General features: G+C 42.6%; 1 protein-coding gene across 2 annotated transcripts in view; it reads left to right on the top strand.

The window, feature by feature from the left end:
- The window catches only part of ESYT3 (extended synaptotagmin 3), a 34,866-nt gene extending 17,736 nt beyond the window's left edge, over window positions 1-17,130 (top strand). For both annotated transcript variants that reach the window (XM_030278012.4, XM_030278011.4), the window contains exons 7-23: window positions 121-176; window positions 2,705-2,825; window positions 3,778-3,951; window positions 4,482-4,564; window positions 4,966-5,014; window positions 5,640-5,729; window positions 6,590-6,652; window positions 6,747-6,815; window positions 8,031-8,096; window positions 9,416-9,502; window positions 10,346-10,495; window positions 11,011-11,444; window positions 12,476-12,565; window positions 13,076-13,207; window positions 14,661-14,766; window positions 15,348-15,397; window positions 16,283-17,130. In XM_030278012.4, coding sequence (XP_030133872.3) covers window positions 121-176; window positions 2,705-2,825; window positions 3,778-3,951; window positions 4,482-4,564; window positions 4,966-5,014; window positions 5,640-5,729; window positions 6,590-6,652; window positions 6,747-6,815; window positions 8,031-8,096; window positions 9,416-9,502; window positions 10,346-10,495; window positions 11,011-11,444; window positions 12,476-12,565; window positions 13,076-13,207; window positions 14,661-14,766; window positions 15,348-15,397; window positions 16,283-16,319 — 1,857 coding nt within the window. In that variant the 3' untranslated portion in view covers window positions 16,320-17,130. The remainder of the gene's footprint in view (window positions 1-120; window positions 177-2,704; window positions 2,826-3,777; window positions 3,952-4,481; window positions 4,565-4,965; window positions 5,015-5,639; window positions 5,730-6,589; window positions 6,653-6,746; window positions 6,816-8,030; window positions 8,097-9,415; window positions 9,503-10,345; window positions 10,496-11,010; window positions 11,445-12,475; window positions 12,566-13,075; window positions 13,208-14,660; window positions 14,767-15,347; window positions 15,398-16,282) is intronic.
- Window positions 17,131-17,441: the final 311 nt, after the last annotated feature.

Genomic DNA, 17,441 nt, shown 5'->3' with positions numbered 1-17,441 from the left:
TAGGTTTTCCTTCCTTTGGACATCTGGTTTTGTTCTAGAAGCATTTCCCTTTTAAAGTCTACATTTATTTTGAAATAAATTTTAATAAACCTGTATATTTTCTCCCTGATCTTGTTGTAGCATTTGGAAATCAACTGGGCAGGCATGAGCAACCTTCTGGATGTCCCAGGGATTAAGTGAGTGTCTACTTGCTTTACTTTATTCTTTGAAAACCTCTGTAAGCTGGGATGTAGTTCTTGAGTAACCATCAAAGCTGTTGTTGAGAGCATTGTGTGCAAGTTGGTGTGCAGATTGTTCATCCCATTGTATCTGGCTGTGGCAAAACCTGAGAAGGGTTCTTTTTACATTCTGTCAAATCTGTTTCAATCGCTTCATTACATTTTGGATGGATATAGTAAATCCCACAAACAGCAATTACTTAGAAACTAAAAAACAAGCCCTTCTGTTTCCCATGTGCCAGTTATTTGCAAAGGTAGATGAAGTAGGTTTAGAAATGGCAGTCTGCTTGTTTTTATTTACAGTAAAGTGTAAAAAGGCAAAGTATCACAGAGTTGCAGCTCCTCTGACAAACTCAAGTATAGTCCATGATAAAGAGAACTGCACCAGATTTATAAGGAGAAAAGTTCTCTTTCTATGTAATCTGCTCACCTTTTAGGTGTAGCTCTTCTCCAGTGCCTCTTGGGTTAGTACTACATACATAAAATTTGCACAGTGAGGATGAAAATCTTAATAGGTTTCAGTATTGTTTCAAACTGTTTTACCAGACTGGGGATTCAGTTTGTCCTTGTTCTTTTGTGTAAGGAAAAAATTCTGTTGCACAAGAGGAAAATACATGGGGTTACACAGCCATTGCCTTTCTCCCTTTCACTGCAAATGCAGACACTTCTGTTCCTCTCTGCTCCCCTGTAGCTCATGGTTTGCAGACTCATAAGAAGAGTCTGGCTACTTTAGGTGCCAGTTTATGTATTAAAGATCCTCTGAAGGCCTTTGATGTTGAATGAGAGGAAGCTTCCTTCTTCTCTTAGTTTGAGGCCTGAGTGGCCTTTTGCCCTGCAGTTTAGCCTGAGAGCTCCAGTTTTTATCAGAGGGATTAATCTGTTCTTTTCTAACTTGGTTTCCCTAATCCTTGCAGGGAGAAGGCCTGTAGGTATTCCAGCCTACAGCCTCTCATATAATTAAGTGCAAATTTGGTGTCCTAAATTTTTACTGCCTGCTTCTCCCACAGGGATTTGCACACAGAAACCTTTGCTAGTTTCTCAGCAGTGCAATGAAAGCTGGGAGCAAAACATGCCTGACCATGATTGGGCTGAAGTACAGGTTCAACAAGAGCCCTCCCTGTCAAATGAATTTGGCTCACTTAAGATAGCAAAGAAACTGGATGCAGTCATCTGTCCTCACATACAAACTGTGTTTAGTTGGGTGTATCCTAAGACTTGAGAGAGGGGACAATTCTGTGGCATTCCTGTGGGTTTTTTATTTTTTTTACAGGAAAACCAAGAGCCTGACCAAGGTTCCTGGTTTGCCATTTGGAGTAGATTTTCCTTATGTTCTTTATGTGTGAATCCAGCCTCCTCCGTGAATTGGGACAATTTTGTTACACAGTCATACCCTTTTAAGCACTAGCTCTAGCAAGAGAACGAGTCTTTCAGATAATTGGTGCTCTTGGGTTTTCCTCTTAATATTGTTTTTTGTGCATGCCAGGTTGTAGTGATGTGTTGAAATCCTCTCATTAATCACCTGGAGAGTACTTGAGAGGACATCTGTGATAGCCATATACTTCTTGTACCTGCTGTACAAAAAGAGCAGCTGTAAAGCAAAGATTTGAACTGAAAAGCTAAAAATGAGCAAGTTGTAATTAGCCTGGAAAGTTCCTTGAACTCCAAAATAGTGCCTTCAATTCAGCCAATGTGATCTCCAGTTACTTTAAACAAAATTTTCCTTCTTAGTGCAAATTCTGCCAAGATTCAGAACCCTATCTGAGAAATGAGCTTGGCCCTTTTTTTTTTTTTTTTTCTTTTTTTTTTTTCTTTGATTAATGTGTCTGTCTGCTTCAAGTTTGTGAAAAGGTCTCAACAGGTGGCCAAGAGTAGGCAGCAATGTCTGCTGTGGCCATTTCTAAGTCTAAAAACAAACTAGCTCAAGGCCTTGAGCCCCCTGTAAAATGCTGAAACTCCCTGATTCCCCTCTCTCCGTGTCCATCTCTGGTGTCATTCCTAAGGAAACCCAGAAGGAAGGCGCTTGAGTTTGACACGTTTGGGTGTGTGCATAAAGATTTCACACAGCCTAAGCTCCCATTCATTGTTTACAATGATGAGCCAAATTCACACTGTGCAACAGGGGCGCTCCATATTGCAAACCTGCACCACTGAATTGAAGTTGAATGGCCACTCTGCAGCTCTTTCATACAGTCATAAACTTTGGAAAAGATCTTTATAGATCACCTAGTCCAACCATTAAGCTAACACTGCCAAGCCCATCACTAAACTGTGTGCCTAAGCACTTTTACAGGTCTTTTCAATGCTTCCAGGGATGGTCACTCCACCATTTCCCTGGGTGTCCTGTTCTAATGCTTGACAATACTTTGGGGGGAGCTAGGCCACACCACTCACTTTGCAATGTCCATTTCTTCTGCTGTCCCTCACTTTTCCATTCTGAGTTGTGACTGATTGTGAAGATTGAGGTTGCCTTTTTTTCCCACCTGCAGTGTAGTGTCAGACTCACTAATTCAAGACTTCATTGCTGCACGGCTGGTTCTACCCAACAGGATCACAGTGCCTCTGAAAAAGAACATGAACATTGCCCACTTGAGGTTCCCTGTCCCCCGGGTGAGTTGTTTTTTCAGTGACGTGGTGTTTATCTACCTGAGTGTGCAGCTGCCACCATGTGGATGCATCCAAGCTTAGTGTCTTCAGATGCTGCATCAGCTCTTTCAACCTGAATTGTGGGCTTTCAGTAGGTAGTATTTCAGAAATATAAAAGCAGTGTTGGATAGTTCATAATTTGGGAGGGAGAGACATGGGCAGTGGGAGTTCCTACCTTCTCTACATGTCCTTTGTACTCAGAGCTCATTTACCAATTAAACCTTTAGTCTGTAACTGCAGATCTGTGGTACATGCAAATGAGAGGATAAATACATAAGCAGTGAGCGTCATGCTATTTAATATTTTTACTAATGCTGTGAAGAGATGTAAATAGGGAACTTGAAGGATGACATATCTTTGCTACAGTAAAAAAAATTTCCTAAATACTCAACATGTCCAGGTCTTCAATCCCCTTCATCCATCAAATACCTAATGCACTTACTAACGAGGATAAATATAAATGAGTGATAAAGGCATGTTCCCTGTTGCAAACTTGCATCACTAAAGTGAAGTGGAATGGCTCCTGTGTAATAAAACAAGAACCTTCCAGTGAGTGCTTAATTCCTCCTTCAGTCAGTGTGGGTTGATCTTTACACTTGATTTGACTGTGGCTGTAATGCTGTGTGCAAATGTATATTTCTGATTTAAAAATAAATCCAATAATATTTCCTATACAGTTAACTAGATTGAATTTTACATCTCTTTAAGGGGGCTTTTTTTCCCCTCTAGGCAAATGCTGGAAAAAGTGCTTTATTACAACTGTCATTGGAAATGTACTGAATCAAACTATGTGCCTTTGCAGAACTGTCATGGTGACTACCCTTGCTGCCTGAAATAAACAGTTTTAGGAAGTAGCATATTATAATTATGCAAAGACTGCATTTTCATGACCAATTCTGTATCTTATTTCATCCAGGGAGTAATAAGGGTTCATCTGTTAGAAGCTGAAAACCTTGTCCAGAAAGACAATTTCCTTGGTGCCATCAGGGGGAAGTCTGACCCATACGCTCTCCTCCGCGTTGGCACCGTGCAGTATCGAAGCAAAACAGTCTCCCGAGATCTTAATCCCATTTGGAATGAGACATTTGAGGTACTGAACCTTTTGATCTTTCCATCTGTAGGATGCACAGCTATTTACATCCCTGTGCTTGCAGGACCTTCTCTTAGCTGATTGCACTGGGGCAAGTGGACTTCCTTGTTTCTTGGTTGAGGCATCTGTGTCCCTTAACCAAGTTCAAATTTACATTGTAAACTTGAAATGTCATTCGGGTTGGTCTGATTTACATGTGTGGGTTTTTGGAGGAGGTGCAAAGCATTGCTTTAAATATCAATCAATGCATCAATTTGTGCAGCTGCAGGCTGCTCTAGCATTGGTTCCTCTCTGCTTATTAGGGATACCAGTCTGAGGGGTTTAACTTGTAGCTCAAAAACAAGCAAACAATGTGAAACATTTTCACCTATAATCGATTGTATTTGTTATGCATTTAACCATAAGAAAGAACAGTGAATGTCCTTAATGTGTTTGACAGTTGTCAAGTGTCATTTCTTGTCCACAGCCTGAGCCTGAATATGTGTACATGAATGCTTTTTAGTTTTAATGAATACCTCTTTCTCCTCCAGTTTGTTGTTCATGAAGTGCCTGGTCAGGACTTGGAAGTGGATTTGTATGATGAAGATCCAGATAAAGATGACTTTATGGGCAGGTAAATTTGCAAGACCTTTGATCAGGGTCCAGTAGCCTCTGCTGTGGGACACTTGAATTACCCATACTGGAAATTTAATACTGTTGGAAGTGATTCCCTTTGCCCAGGTATTAATACCACATAAGTAGTTCCTAGTGCAGCTAATGTTGAAAAAGGTTACACTCCTGCAGGGAATCCTGGGAAGCCATTAGAAGTGATAGTTAGTTGAGATTTACTTCAAGTTTATTTTGGTTTTGGAGATATTTCAAGGGGGAGACTTCAGGAGTATAAGTGTGTTCCTGCACACACATACAGAGGTAATGTGGAGAAGTTGTTATTTGGAACAGACTTGAGAGTGGGCTTTTTTTGGTGGTTTATGCTGTATACCTCAATATTGAAATGTTTGCTTTTTTTCCTTTCAGCTTGCTGATAAGCCTAGTGGATGTAATGAATGACAGAACTGTTGATGAGGTAAAGATCTCAGCTTATTTCTAAATGTGGCTGGTGGTGTATGTCTACATGCACTCATTTGTGCTTCTCCTCTGCTACTACAGTGTTTCTTTGTACTTAAAGCTTCCTTGCACACTTGCACTGTGGTATTTTCACAAAAAGATAATACTAAAGTAGCCACTACAAAAATTTTTACAACCAGGCTAGTAACCCCAGAGAGCCCTGAGATTATACTGAACCAGAAGTGGGGTATCTTGTTGATACCTTGTGTCCCGTGTGTACCAAATGTTTTGTACAAAGCTGCAGATAAAGTTTGGTGGAGCCTGTTTGCTGAGGGAAGAAATGATCTGACCTTACTGTGGTTCATCCTGCAGCCCAGCACTCTACAAGCAATGCCAGGGTGCCTGTCTGGTGCTGCTACAGGTTGGAAATATCCACATGCTTTACCTGTTTATGGGCATCTTATTTTAATTTTCTTCTGCCTTGTACCTAAGTAGGTGAACGTGCTACAATCTAACTGTAAAAAATGCAAGCTAAGGTGCTTGGAGTAAAATTCATGTTGTCTATTGTGTATAAGCCTCAGAGTCATATGTAAAAGCTACTCTGCCTGTCAGTTCTCAAGTTGCTCTTTATTATCTCCATGTAGTGGTTTCCCTTAAGTAAGACAACAAGTGGACACTTGCATCTAAAACTGGAGTGGCTTTCACTAGTAAATGACCAAGAAAAACTGCATGAGGTGAGTGTATTTAAAGGATTCAGGTGCTCTGATCCCTGTCCAGTCATCAACAAAGCAGTGTGTAAAATTAGAAACCCCAGGCAAACTCACAGGAGTCTGTTTTTGTCTGGCAAAGTTTTGATGTGATTCCCTCCATGCCACTCCTGCAAAGGAAGGGCATTTGCTTGCTCCAGGTCTGCTGGTAATTCAGGAGCAACTCAAATCTGGCAGCTCTTTGTGCTTGAATTAGCAAACCTTTGTTTGACTCACTGCAAAGTAGCTTCTCAGGGGTTATTTTCTTTCACAATCTTTTTTTTCCCTCTTCATCTAGGATTTGTGTAGGACCCTGGACCTCTGAAATAATCTGTACAAGCCATAGGCAAATAGCCAGCACTGGTGCTCAGTAGGGCTGTGTTTCCAAATGGTGGGTAGTTTGTCCAGCAGAATTGTTAGGATAAAGCCCATCTCCCAAAGAGGCTGTTTCTTCATAACCGAGCAAAACCATTTGTATTCCACTGAAGAGAATAAAATTGTTCCCAGGCTTTGTTCTGCTGACACTGGATTCATGTTGATGTATGTGGTTGACCATGTTTTTAGGTGTCTTGCTGAACTGGGGAATCCAACCAGTTCTGCACTGAGAGATTGACAAACATTAAAGGCAGGGAATTGAAAAGAGTTACAAATTTTCTTACTGGTCTGCTTTGAACTGTCATGGTGTGTTGACTTGGGCTCCTCTAAATTGCATGTTTTAGGAGAAAGACAGAGAGCTGCTTAACTTTCAGAAGCTGCCCTTGGAATTTTGCTATGCTTTGCATTGTCCTTGGTGGGTGATCATGCCTACTTTGTGTTTTGGTTTGTTTTGTCTTTCCCTGCCTTTACAGGATAAGAAGGGTCTGTCTACAGCAATTCTGATTGTCTACTTGGACAGCGCCTTCAACCTTCCTGTAAGTACAATTCCCATGCAGCAGCCTTCACTCCTAACCTCCTTTTTAAAAAAACAACAAATTAATTGTTTTAAATACTCTTTCACCAATTCAGAAAAACCACTTTGAGTATTCAAATGGTGAATGTGGAACAAAGAAGATAAAAAATAACAAGTACCTCAAGGTAAAATTTATATTCTTCTCCTACACTTGCAAAACTAACTTCTGGATTATGTGGTATCATAGGAATTGAAACTGGTGGTGGTTAAAAAGAAATAATCCCTCCACTGTCAGAATCTAAGTGAGCAGAGGTTCAAAATGGTGACTGAAAGCCCACCCCAGTGAAAGTCTAAGAGGCCAAAGTGGGAATGCAACATGGAAATGTTTGATTGTGTGTGTGTTTGTCTTTCTTACACAAAAGAGAGCCTCCAGACATCAGACTAAGTCCTAATATCCTTGCTGCTGCTGCTGCTGCTCTTTCTTCCCTTGCTGAGCTTTTCCAGCTTGACGTTGAGCAGGGAGGAAGGAATATGGTCATTTGTTGTACCTTTCCTGTCCACTGGAGACCTGACCAGATTCCTCCCCCCTTGGCTTCAGAGGGATTCAGGGGCCTCTCTGTCATTCATACCTTCTCTCTCGTAGCTGCTGTTTACTTCTCCCCCCAAATACTGCATTTGGCTGCTGTGATGTAAATGGCAGGTATAGGGAAGAATGTCTTTCTCCCTTTTTTCTTGAGCAGGCTACTTACAAGTACAGCTCTGAGCTATGGATAAAGCTTCCCATTCTCTCCAAGTAGCTCCTCTCTTAAATGGCATCTTTACAATTTAAATGAGTTACCAGCACTGTGATACACATCACAATCAATAATCCTTAATTCTGGACCTCACTGTGTGCACTTTGTATGTAGTGTTGTGCCAAGACCAGATTATCAGCCTTAACTTCTGTAGCATTAGTGCAAAGAGGTGCAAGAGATTCAGTATTGCTGCTTCCAGACAGGAATCGTTATTTGATGCCAAGGACTCACTTCCAGCTGCTTTGGAGCAAGTTGTGAGCCTTGGAAACCAATTCTGAGAGTCCTAGTTCAGTCAGGAAAGATCAAGATTTCTCACTGAGCCTTCAGCTCTGCTGTCTTCCTCCCATCTGCTCACCTGTTGAAATCTAAATACATAAAACTTTGGCTTAAATGTGTACTCTTGATGGTGGAGGGTAAGACTGTACTGTGTTGTTGCTGGAGGCTTTCCTGTGTGCTACACTCCTCAGAGGTCCCACATCCAGAAAATACTGTCAGCTTTCCAGCTAATTACTTCGTGTAAGAGCAGTTTGATATTGCTTCCTGAAAGCTATAAATGTCTTAATGTTTTTTATTGCCTTCTTCTTTCTTCCTTGTATTAAATGACAGAAGATGGAACGAGAACCTTCCTCCTTTGTCCTGCTCACAGTTGGGAACAAGACTCAGAAGAGTAAGGTGGGGCTGTTTAATTCTTCTGCTTTCATTAGATACTTTCCATCTTATGGGTAACTGTCCCCAGGCATCCCCTAGGAAGGAAAGGACGTCTTGGGAAGCTGATGTGAAGAGCTGTACTCATAGTGATAGCTGCAGAGCCTGGGAGTGGGACCACTGTGTCACCGAGGTGTGGTGGTGGAGGGTGTCTGCTGTACACGTGTAGTTCCATGTCTGTGTCCAAGTTTATGTTGGCCCAGACACTCTAGTTCTAGAAATCTCCAGTCCAGCTCATGGTTTTTCAGAGCAGGTTGTCACTTGAATCAAGCTAGCTGTTATTCCTTCCTCAGAGTCTTTCCTGGCTCCTGTATGTCACAGTTTTACTGTTTTGTTTTGTTTGGTTTCGTTTTGTTTTTAAACCCAGACAAGATGGATCTGCATCTCCTCCACTTGCAGTTCCTTTTTCATTATTTAAAAATTACTTTTGCCTCATGAGTATGAGCAACAGCTGAGCTCTGCCCTCCCAGTAGCTGCCATGTTCACCGTCCTGCAGCTGGATGTGGATGAACCCTTTGTTCTTTTGGACTCCCAGCAATAAGAATGAATCCTGATGGCCACACACGAGCATACAGGACTGGCCCCTATTTTACTTTGTTCCTTCCACCTGCTCCACCCAGAAATTGGGTTCTACTTGCATTTTTACCTTTTGTGGCTTTCCTTTTCCCTACCACATTATCTGCGTCTCCTAAGCTAGGTCAGGATTCCAGGCTTTCCCTGCCCCTTTCCACTTGCTGCCAGCACTCATGGCCTGGCATGTACAGCTGGTTTACAGAGCAGGCACCGTCCCCGTGGGTGCTTTCCATGCTCTTTCCTCTTTGAAGTGGATGGTGCTGAAGCTGTGCCCTCCTACTCTTCCCACAGTTCTACACCCCTGAAACTGCCCCTCCAGCTTTCCTGCCCTTGCCTGTCAGCTCTCTGCAGCTTTGGGAGCTGGCTCAGAGTGCTGCAGGCTGGAAGCAGTGCTGTGGCTCTCCCTGGGTGGGAAGGTGGGAGGGAGGGAGGGAGGGGTGCCTCGCTGCAGGTGAGGCAGGCTGCTGGTCCAGGCAGTGCTGGTGGGGCCAACTGCAGCTCACCAGACTTGTTCTTTGGCATTTCCACGCCCCAAAGAACTTGTTCTGGTTTTGCCAGAGACTTCACTTCCATATGCTTTTGGCCTGGAATTTCCACTCTCTCCATACAGCTGGGGTGTAGCATCACTGAGGATCACCATGGCCCTCTCTGGTGATCAATGTCATGGATTCTTTGCTTGTCAGAGACTAAGCTAACACATGTTCTTGTTGCAGACCTGCAATTTCAGCAAAGATCCCACGTGGGGCCAGGCTTTCACTTTCTTTGTCCACAGTGCTCATTCCCAGTCACTCCACATTGAGGTGAGAGAAAAGCCTTTCCTTTTGAAGAGCAACTGCACATTTCTAGGCAGAAACTCTTCTATGGAGCTCAGTGCTGATTGTTTCTGTGTGGGATTGCACATGCTGGCTTCCTCCTACTAAAAGGTGGAATATGTTGCAGAGGCAATTCTGTATTAGGTGGTGGTGGTATCTCCCTTTTTGGTATCTACCTTTGTTCTAGCATCATGTAATGTGCTAGCATCTTAGTTCAAAATGTGGGATGTTTCTGTCTGCAAAGTGCAAAGGACATTTCATACAGTTGTAAGTGTAGCAATGACATCAATATCTTGCTGTCAGAAATTGCAGCCTTCATGATTCTCAACCAGAGCCCTACCTCTTCACCTCTGTGTTCTGGCTCGTTAAGCAACCCTGTCTCTCATCAGCAGCATTGTAGCCACAGTTAGTTCTGTGGCTGGTCACTTGGATACAGAAAGGAATTGAACTTGGAAGGTATATTGAGGTTAAATAGGCTAAACAAACTATTACCTAAAATACATGTAAAGATTTAGACCAGCTGCCATCTCAGCTGCTTAAGACATTGCCCCCAAAGTGAGCTAGGAAAATCAAGTAAATCTCGGGGCATGATTTTTTCTGCTAAAGCAATTCTTTCTCTGCATAGTTAGAGATGGGATTTTTACTCCAAATGTACTAACTTGTTACACTCCTTAAATAATGGCATCACTCATGTGGATGTAATCATACTGAAGCAAATAAGCTAATTTTGGTTTCTATCTGAAATACCTTCTTGCTTTGCTTTTGCATTCCCAGTGGTGCACTTCCCAGTTTGCCAATTAATAAAAACTTCTGTTTTCTTCTGTCCCCCAGATAAAAGACAAGGAGCGGGACAGTGCCCTGGGAACTTCAGTGGTATGTCTCTCCCACTTACTCAAGGACCCAAACATGACTCTGGATCAGAGATTCCAGCTGGACCATTCCAGTTCGGACAGCTTCATTAAGATGAAACTTGTATTGCGGGTGAGTTGTTCTTTCCCATATTCACTCGGTTTCCCCTGCAGAAGCATCCATTTGTAGCCAGGCAAAAAAGATGAAAGGTGGGCATGAAGAAAGGCAGCTTTGCTTCACAGCAAAGCTTTTTGAGTAGAAAGTAGAAGTGTGACAAGGTATTTAAGTGAAATTAGGAGTGTATGTGGAGTTGAGAGGGTATCCCTGAGGCTTCGTAAAACTTAGTGCAGTGCCATGGCTGAAAATTTTCTCATGACAATAAAGAGCTGGACTGAGAAAATCTAAGCTGGGGAAATCAGCACTGATGCTCAGGAGTTGTTTCCTCACCGTTCTCTGGATACTGCTCAGTACAAATACAGTAGGATAAGAGGAGAGAACACCACAGTGAATCCCAGGGGCCCCTTTCATCTCTAGTGGCGAGTCCTGCTGTTACAGTTTTGTGGTGAAATTTCCTTCTGGGTGGTAATGCTGGCATTCACTCCAGTGCTGTGGGAGCAGCACTCACTGTCTTCCCTTGTGATTTTTAGGCACTGAATGTTGAAGAACCTGATCCACAAAGAGTCAAGGCTGGTGTCAATGCCTCCAAGCTAGGTCCCGTGCATGTCACAGAGAAGGCTGGAAACCCACAGAAGTTTTCCTCTCCACAAGTCTCAAAAGTACCTCCCATGAGCAAAGACTCTGCAACACTTGAATCTCTGCCAAAAAAGGACAGTGGAGAAGATCTGGACACTAAAGACAGTTCAGGAGCCCCTGTACCAAGTGTAACTGTGTCTGGCCTTGATGAAGCAGAGGGCAAGCAAAATGCAGAGCATGGTGCACCATCAGCATTGCCCAGCGGAGCAGTGGCCATGCCCACACTGCCTGTCCTGCAGGAAATGAGGGTGGCACCCAGTATCACTTCACTGGGGTCCCTGCCTTCTTCCTGCTTTGAATTAAGTAGCAGCAATCTGGACATTCATAAGTAGGTGTTCTTCCAGCTGAATTGTTCTTCTCTTGGGAAAGTTTAGGTGTTACTGGTGCATAGAGGTGAATTCAAGGCTGCTAAATCATTTGGGGTGCTGGGTCTCAAGTCTTACAAAGAATTGACCTAGGTATTCCAGTCAACAGCAAAATAAATTACAGGGCACTGTCAGAGCAGGTATAAAAGGGAAAGCATTCACTCTGTGGCTCTCCTAAGGGTGCTGCATGTATTGGCTTTATATTGTTGAAGAGCTTCTCAACATTCATTTAGCAACAGGATATTCAAAGTCTGAACATCCCACTTTTGTAATAACCAAAACTCTTGATAGGCACCTGTGGCTGCTTAAAGCTCTGAAAATGTTTATCCGACACATTTTAAGACTGATAATGCTGTGAACAAGTTTTTGTGGATAGGTGTGCTTGTATGTGTGTGTCCTTTCCACAGTGCTCACGCAGTGTGAGGCTGCTCTGTCAGGCAGGATGGAGAGAAGGATTTGTCCCTCGTGGGGCACAAAATGGAGCTTGTGGAATCCTTAATCAACTACAAAGATCCAGCTCACTTAAGACAGCATCAGAGTAGTTATAAACCTGAACATAAAACTCAACTCCAGCTGCAATTTGGTGAATTGGTGACTGGTAAATTTTCTAGCTCTGAATAGGGCTTAATTTATAAACTATTTATAGACCATTTTTAAACAATGTTTTGGATTTCGAGCCACTTTAATGACATGCAGAATGGAATATGAAAAAGGTCCCATTTTACATATACAGACATTCTTGAGGGAATGTGTGACACACTAACCCGTACTTTGATGCTCCATCTACAGTGGGACAGTGTGTGTTGTGGGATGAAATCAGGTACCTGCAGAGAAGGTAGGGATGGGGCTTCTCTGGAACCTCTGTGATCCAGCTGCTTCCTAGACAGCAAACATTAGGATGCCAGGGAGGAGGATGCTGCCCTGAAAGCTGGTTTTAGTCTGCTTGTGGGCTGCTCAATGGCTGTATTTAAAAGCCTTGTGCAATGTCTTGCAGCGGGACTGAGATGCCTCTGGGGGAGATCCAGCTGACCGTGCGTTACGCTTCCATCCGGCAGAGCCTCGTCGTGCTGGTCAACGGCTGCAGGTAATGCTCCTGATGGCTCACAGAGGAAAGAGCTCTCTGAGCTCTGTCAGTCACCCAGCAAAGCTGGAGCAGAGCCATGTGCAGCAGGAGATGCCTTAGCGCTGGCTGGCTTCCCACTGTGCAGCCTCTCTGTGCCCAGCTCCGGTCAGGGAGAGAACCCAGCAAGTTGTGCTCACTGCAGCAGAGATGCTTCAACTGTCATCCACCCAGAACTTCCTCTGGACACCACTGACAACTGGTGTGTGTCTTGGGGTGTTAGGATAGGCATCATGACAAAGATTGATACCTATGACTGAATACGTAATTGTTACTTTAGGAACCCCAGTAAGTGGCTACACCGTCAGGAGTAAAGATTTTAACTAAACAATCCTAAAGTTTTATTTGCTCATGTTCTAGCTCCTGGGATGAATATTTTTGGCCTGTGCAGGGTTGGTCTGATACCAAGAGAGAGAAGTTATTAAAACACACAGTGAGAGAACCTGCCTCACTTGTCTGTTTTTCTTTTAACAGAAACTTGGTACCCTCTTCCAATCGCGGAGTCGATCCATATGTTCGTATATACCTGCTTCCAGACAGAAGATGGACAAGCAGGAAGAAGACTTCTGTTAAGAAAAAAACCCTGAACCCCCAATATGATGAGAAGTAAGAAAATGTAAATTATGATTGTGGGTGGAATAGTTATGATCTCTGTGTAATGGCAAGGTTTCCTAAGGTGTGCTGCTGTAGCTCCTAAGGACTCTCTTGTGGACATTTCCAGCTTTTCTGAAACAGATGGCACTTGGACTGTGATTTACAAGTACTTGGGGCTGGCCTTGCTCTGCCTGTGGTGTTGCAAGTCCCCCAGAAGAAGGGTACAGCTTCTTCCCTGCCCCTTCCCTGCTCCCAGGCTGCATTTGCTTCTCTGCAAACTGACATTCTCCCTCTGTGTTTAACTCCCTGTCATGGCAGAGGCAATCTGCCCATTCAGGTACCTCCCAGAGCCTACTGCTCTGTTCACACTGCTTTGCCTGATGCTTTTTCTGACATCTTTCCAAAGGTCCAAGGCAGAAGTACAGAGCCTTTTGAGACTGGACCACCCTTAGGGCACACAGGTGGATGTTGTCATCAAGGCCTGGTGGGAGCAGAATAAAATGCTCCCACCTCTTTGCTGGCAGTGTCACAGCTCTGCCCCTGAAATTGAATGTGTTTTTCATAAATCCAAACACAGTAACACTTAGAAGTAGAGCTCTTTTGAGAGGTGGTTTTAATCCCATAATTAGAAGAAGGTATGGATATATGTGAATATTGGTTGATCCTTGGTGGCTTATATTTTTCCTGTGTCATGTCCTTTCTCTGTAAGTCAGAAATTGAGAAAAGATTTTGAAATATTCGTTCTTAACACTCAAAACACCAAAACTGAGGATTCTGCTTATGTCTGTTCATAAGTAACTGCACTGACTTAGTGCCATCCCAGCAGTTGGGAAGAGCATCTCCTTTTCCTCATCCTCAGTACCGACAAATTCTGTACATCCTCAATTAAATATAATGCTTAGCTCCAAAACACGTTACCTGTTTCACAGCTCTGACTTGAGGAGAAGCTATTCAGGTGGGCAGAACTGGAGTGATTTAGCATGGACAAAACTCACTTGACATTAGCCATGTGTGCCAGAGGCTTGAGTCAGAGCCATTAAGAATTTAATTGCCATAAGTTTCAGCCTTTGCCTGTTCTTGGTGTGGTGCAAGGCTGCTCTGTGAACTTGGGGGTTTGGCTCATGCCTATTTCCTCTTGAGTAATGAACATTGCATGGAAAACATGCTGATCTTCCATGGAGGGGGAAAAATGATGTTAAATAGCATTTCATCATGGATGCATGTTTTCCTCCTTCCCCTGGCACAGTGGACAGTCTGAACACAGTGTTGTCATCTTTCATGAGGCCTGGAAAAGGTTCCCTGCAATGTGGATAAAACCTCACTCTAGAATTGCCTTTTCTTTGTGTTCCTTCCCTGTTAAAGTCCTGGCCATTGATGCTGTATTCTGTCACTATATTGTGCCCACTGGTGCTCACAGGATTTTAATTTTTGCCTTAAGTTTCTTCTTGTTAAACTTTTTTTAAAGGTTTGAATTTTTTGAATCTTTGGAAAATGTCAAGAAAAGGACACTGGACATTGCAGTGAAAAACAGCAGGCCATTCATTTCACAGGAGAGGAAGGAACTGGGGAAAGTAAGTTTAAAGAATCTCCACTACAGATATAACAGAGCTGAACACTCCGGGCTACTCCTGAAATCCTGAAATGTGGTTCCAGTACCTAATTCTCAGTAATAGGACTGGCAATCTGGAAACAGTATTTTCTGCTATATTTTAATCTCAAATGAGGCTGTATCCATGTGGGAGCTGCGTGGTCTCATTTCAGAAGGGTGCTCCTGAAGTAAGCCCTGGTCCCTGGGCCCTGGTGCTGCCCGTGTGGGGAACGGCTCCAAGAGCACATGGAGCTGAGAAAGGCTTTGGAACTAAATCCCACAATTTGCCAAAACTGCTTTGAGCTTTCTGTGAACAATTCTGATTCTGTGAAAAGTAAACCGCAATTGCTTCTTCAGTGATAGATAAATTTTCAAGTAGTGCTATAGGAAATGGAGCTGGTTCATGCCTAGACCACCCTGGGAATGTGGGAAGCTCCATTTTGCCTCAAGCCTGAGCTGCAGCCCCACAGCTGGAAAGTGGGTCTGACTTGGGAGGGGTGATAGCTTAGTTAATCAATTTATATGCTGAATAACCTACAAACAAATAAAATTTGCTTTTTAAAGGTGCGCATTGACTTGTCCCAGGAGGATTTAATAAAAGGTTTTGCCCAATGGTAAGTACTCATCTCCATACTTCCAAACCCTGCCCATTGCTTTGCTGTGGGAGTGAGTGCTGGTAACCAGGCTGTGTTTGGGTGAGCAAGAAGAATATCTGACCTGCAAAGGCAGGACTAATTTGAGCTAATCTCGTAGTTCTATCTAAATTGTGTATTAATCCATTGCCTGTGCAGTGCCTGCCCTGTGAGACAGCTTTAATGAGATGCCTGTGTCAATTATAGTCTTCAGCATATTTTAAGTTGCCATAAAAGCCACAGGGGTTTATAAGCCACATAAGGAAAAGAATTTTGTTTATTAAAGTAACCTTGCAACAAATTTTAACTTGAATAAAGATCTTAACTAAATACTCTGATCAGCAATATATATGCATGATAAAACTTTAATTACAAAGCATTTATAGAAACTATTATAATAAGCCACTTACAGTTTTGCTTGTACGTTCATTGTGGTTCTGAGGTTTCTATGTTCCTGGTCTGAGGCAGAACAGAGAACCAGGCTTGGGTGTTTTTTTCACTTCTGTGTCTTTAGGAAATGGCAGGAGTTCTTTCTTCTTTCTCCTTCAGTGGAGCCTGAGGAATGTAGTGTGGGTAGTCCAGGAGCTTGCCATCTGCACAGGCAGTGAGCCAATATTCCAACAGGAAAACCACATTTCCCTGGCCAGCTTGTGTGTGTGTGTCAGGGCAATTAGGGGAAGAGGAAAAAAGGATGCACCCAAAGTTTCTGGTGAAGAGCTGAAGTTTGAGGCCATCTCTGGAGCCTCCTTTGCTGTGCTGCCTGTGAAGCAGAAGCAATAAAGCAGCCCAAATTTTCTCTACTGTGCCAGCTAAAACTGTTAAGAAAGTTTTCAACTTCAGTAATTATTTATTGTGTCTGTCTTGCAGGTATGAACTGACAAGGAGCAAACGCAAGAAAACTTGATTTCTTCTCATGTACATAAGTTACTAATTTTTCAACTTCATATGGATGTACATATCTCTTGTAATTAACATATTTTGCACAGTTGTTGCAAATTTGAAGCAGGCTCCAGCTCAGGACATGCAAATTTAATGATCCTATTTGGATCATTAGTTCTATTAGTTCCTATTCGAGGATTAGTTCTCACTGAAGTTAAACATAATTTCCTCCACATAGGGAATAATTTGTCCTTAAACAATAAGTCCTTTATTTTTGCTATTTCTGGCAAATCCCCCTTCAAAGGACCTCTAAGTGTGAAACCTCTCTTAAAGGAGGGTTGTACCTGGGGAGATTTTAGACTGCCAGCCAAGTGTCCTTGGTTTGGCAGTCTGATGGCCCTAGGAGCTTGTTCATGTTGTTTTAACATGGAAGTGGTGTACTTTTAAAAGAATACATTTTGAAACAGTATTCTTCAGCTGTAGGGCTACCGAAGCTTTTAAAAGAGAAACTTTTTAAGAGCTATTTTTGTTTGAGAAACGAATAAGTTGGTAGTCCACTGTTCAGAAGTAGCTGACTGTGGCTGCAGGTATGTAAATAATGAGCTTCCAAAGCAGGGAGATGAACTTACCAAGATGTCATTAAGGTTTTAGTTTGTGATGCCTTAACTGGTTTTGTCCTTTGTTACAGTACATTTCAAAATCTTGTAAACCCAATTCTGTCTGAGGAACAGCAAAGTTTTGTAAACTAAGCTTTAATAATATTGAGGCAAAATATTTTTGGAAGCTTGGTGTACTTGTTTCTGTACAATAAACTTCTAATTGTCTTACATAAGAAACTTGATCTAATCCTTTCAAAAACTGACTTATGAAATACAATGATGGTAACTTCAAACCATCGCCTGAAACAAATTTCAAGTATTTTGGCCTAGATTACATTAATTCAGTCTGCCTCAGTCCATAATCAGAGAGAATACTTACTGAGTAACAATGTGTTCCCATCCCAAACTGATCTGGAAGTGTGAACAACATTTTAAAAGAGGCTCTCCAGAAAACCAAGATTGGGCATTTGTGTAAGTGTGATGGCTATGGCAGTAAGGGCATCTTTGCCTCATACTTACTCTGTCAGCAGTATTAAAAATGGTTAGAA

The sequence above is a fragment of the Taeniopygia guttata genome, chromosome 7 (assembly GCF_048771995.1).
Source record: "Taeniopygia guttata chromosome 7, bTaeGut7.mat, whole genome shotgun sequence".
NCBI classification, from domain to species: Eukaryota; Metazoa; Chordata; class Aves; order Passeriformes; family Estrildidae; genus Taeniopygia; species Taeniopygia guttata.
Note: the sequence above shows the minus strand (reverse complement) of the source record. Positions and strands in the feature narration are given on the sequence as shown.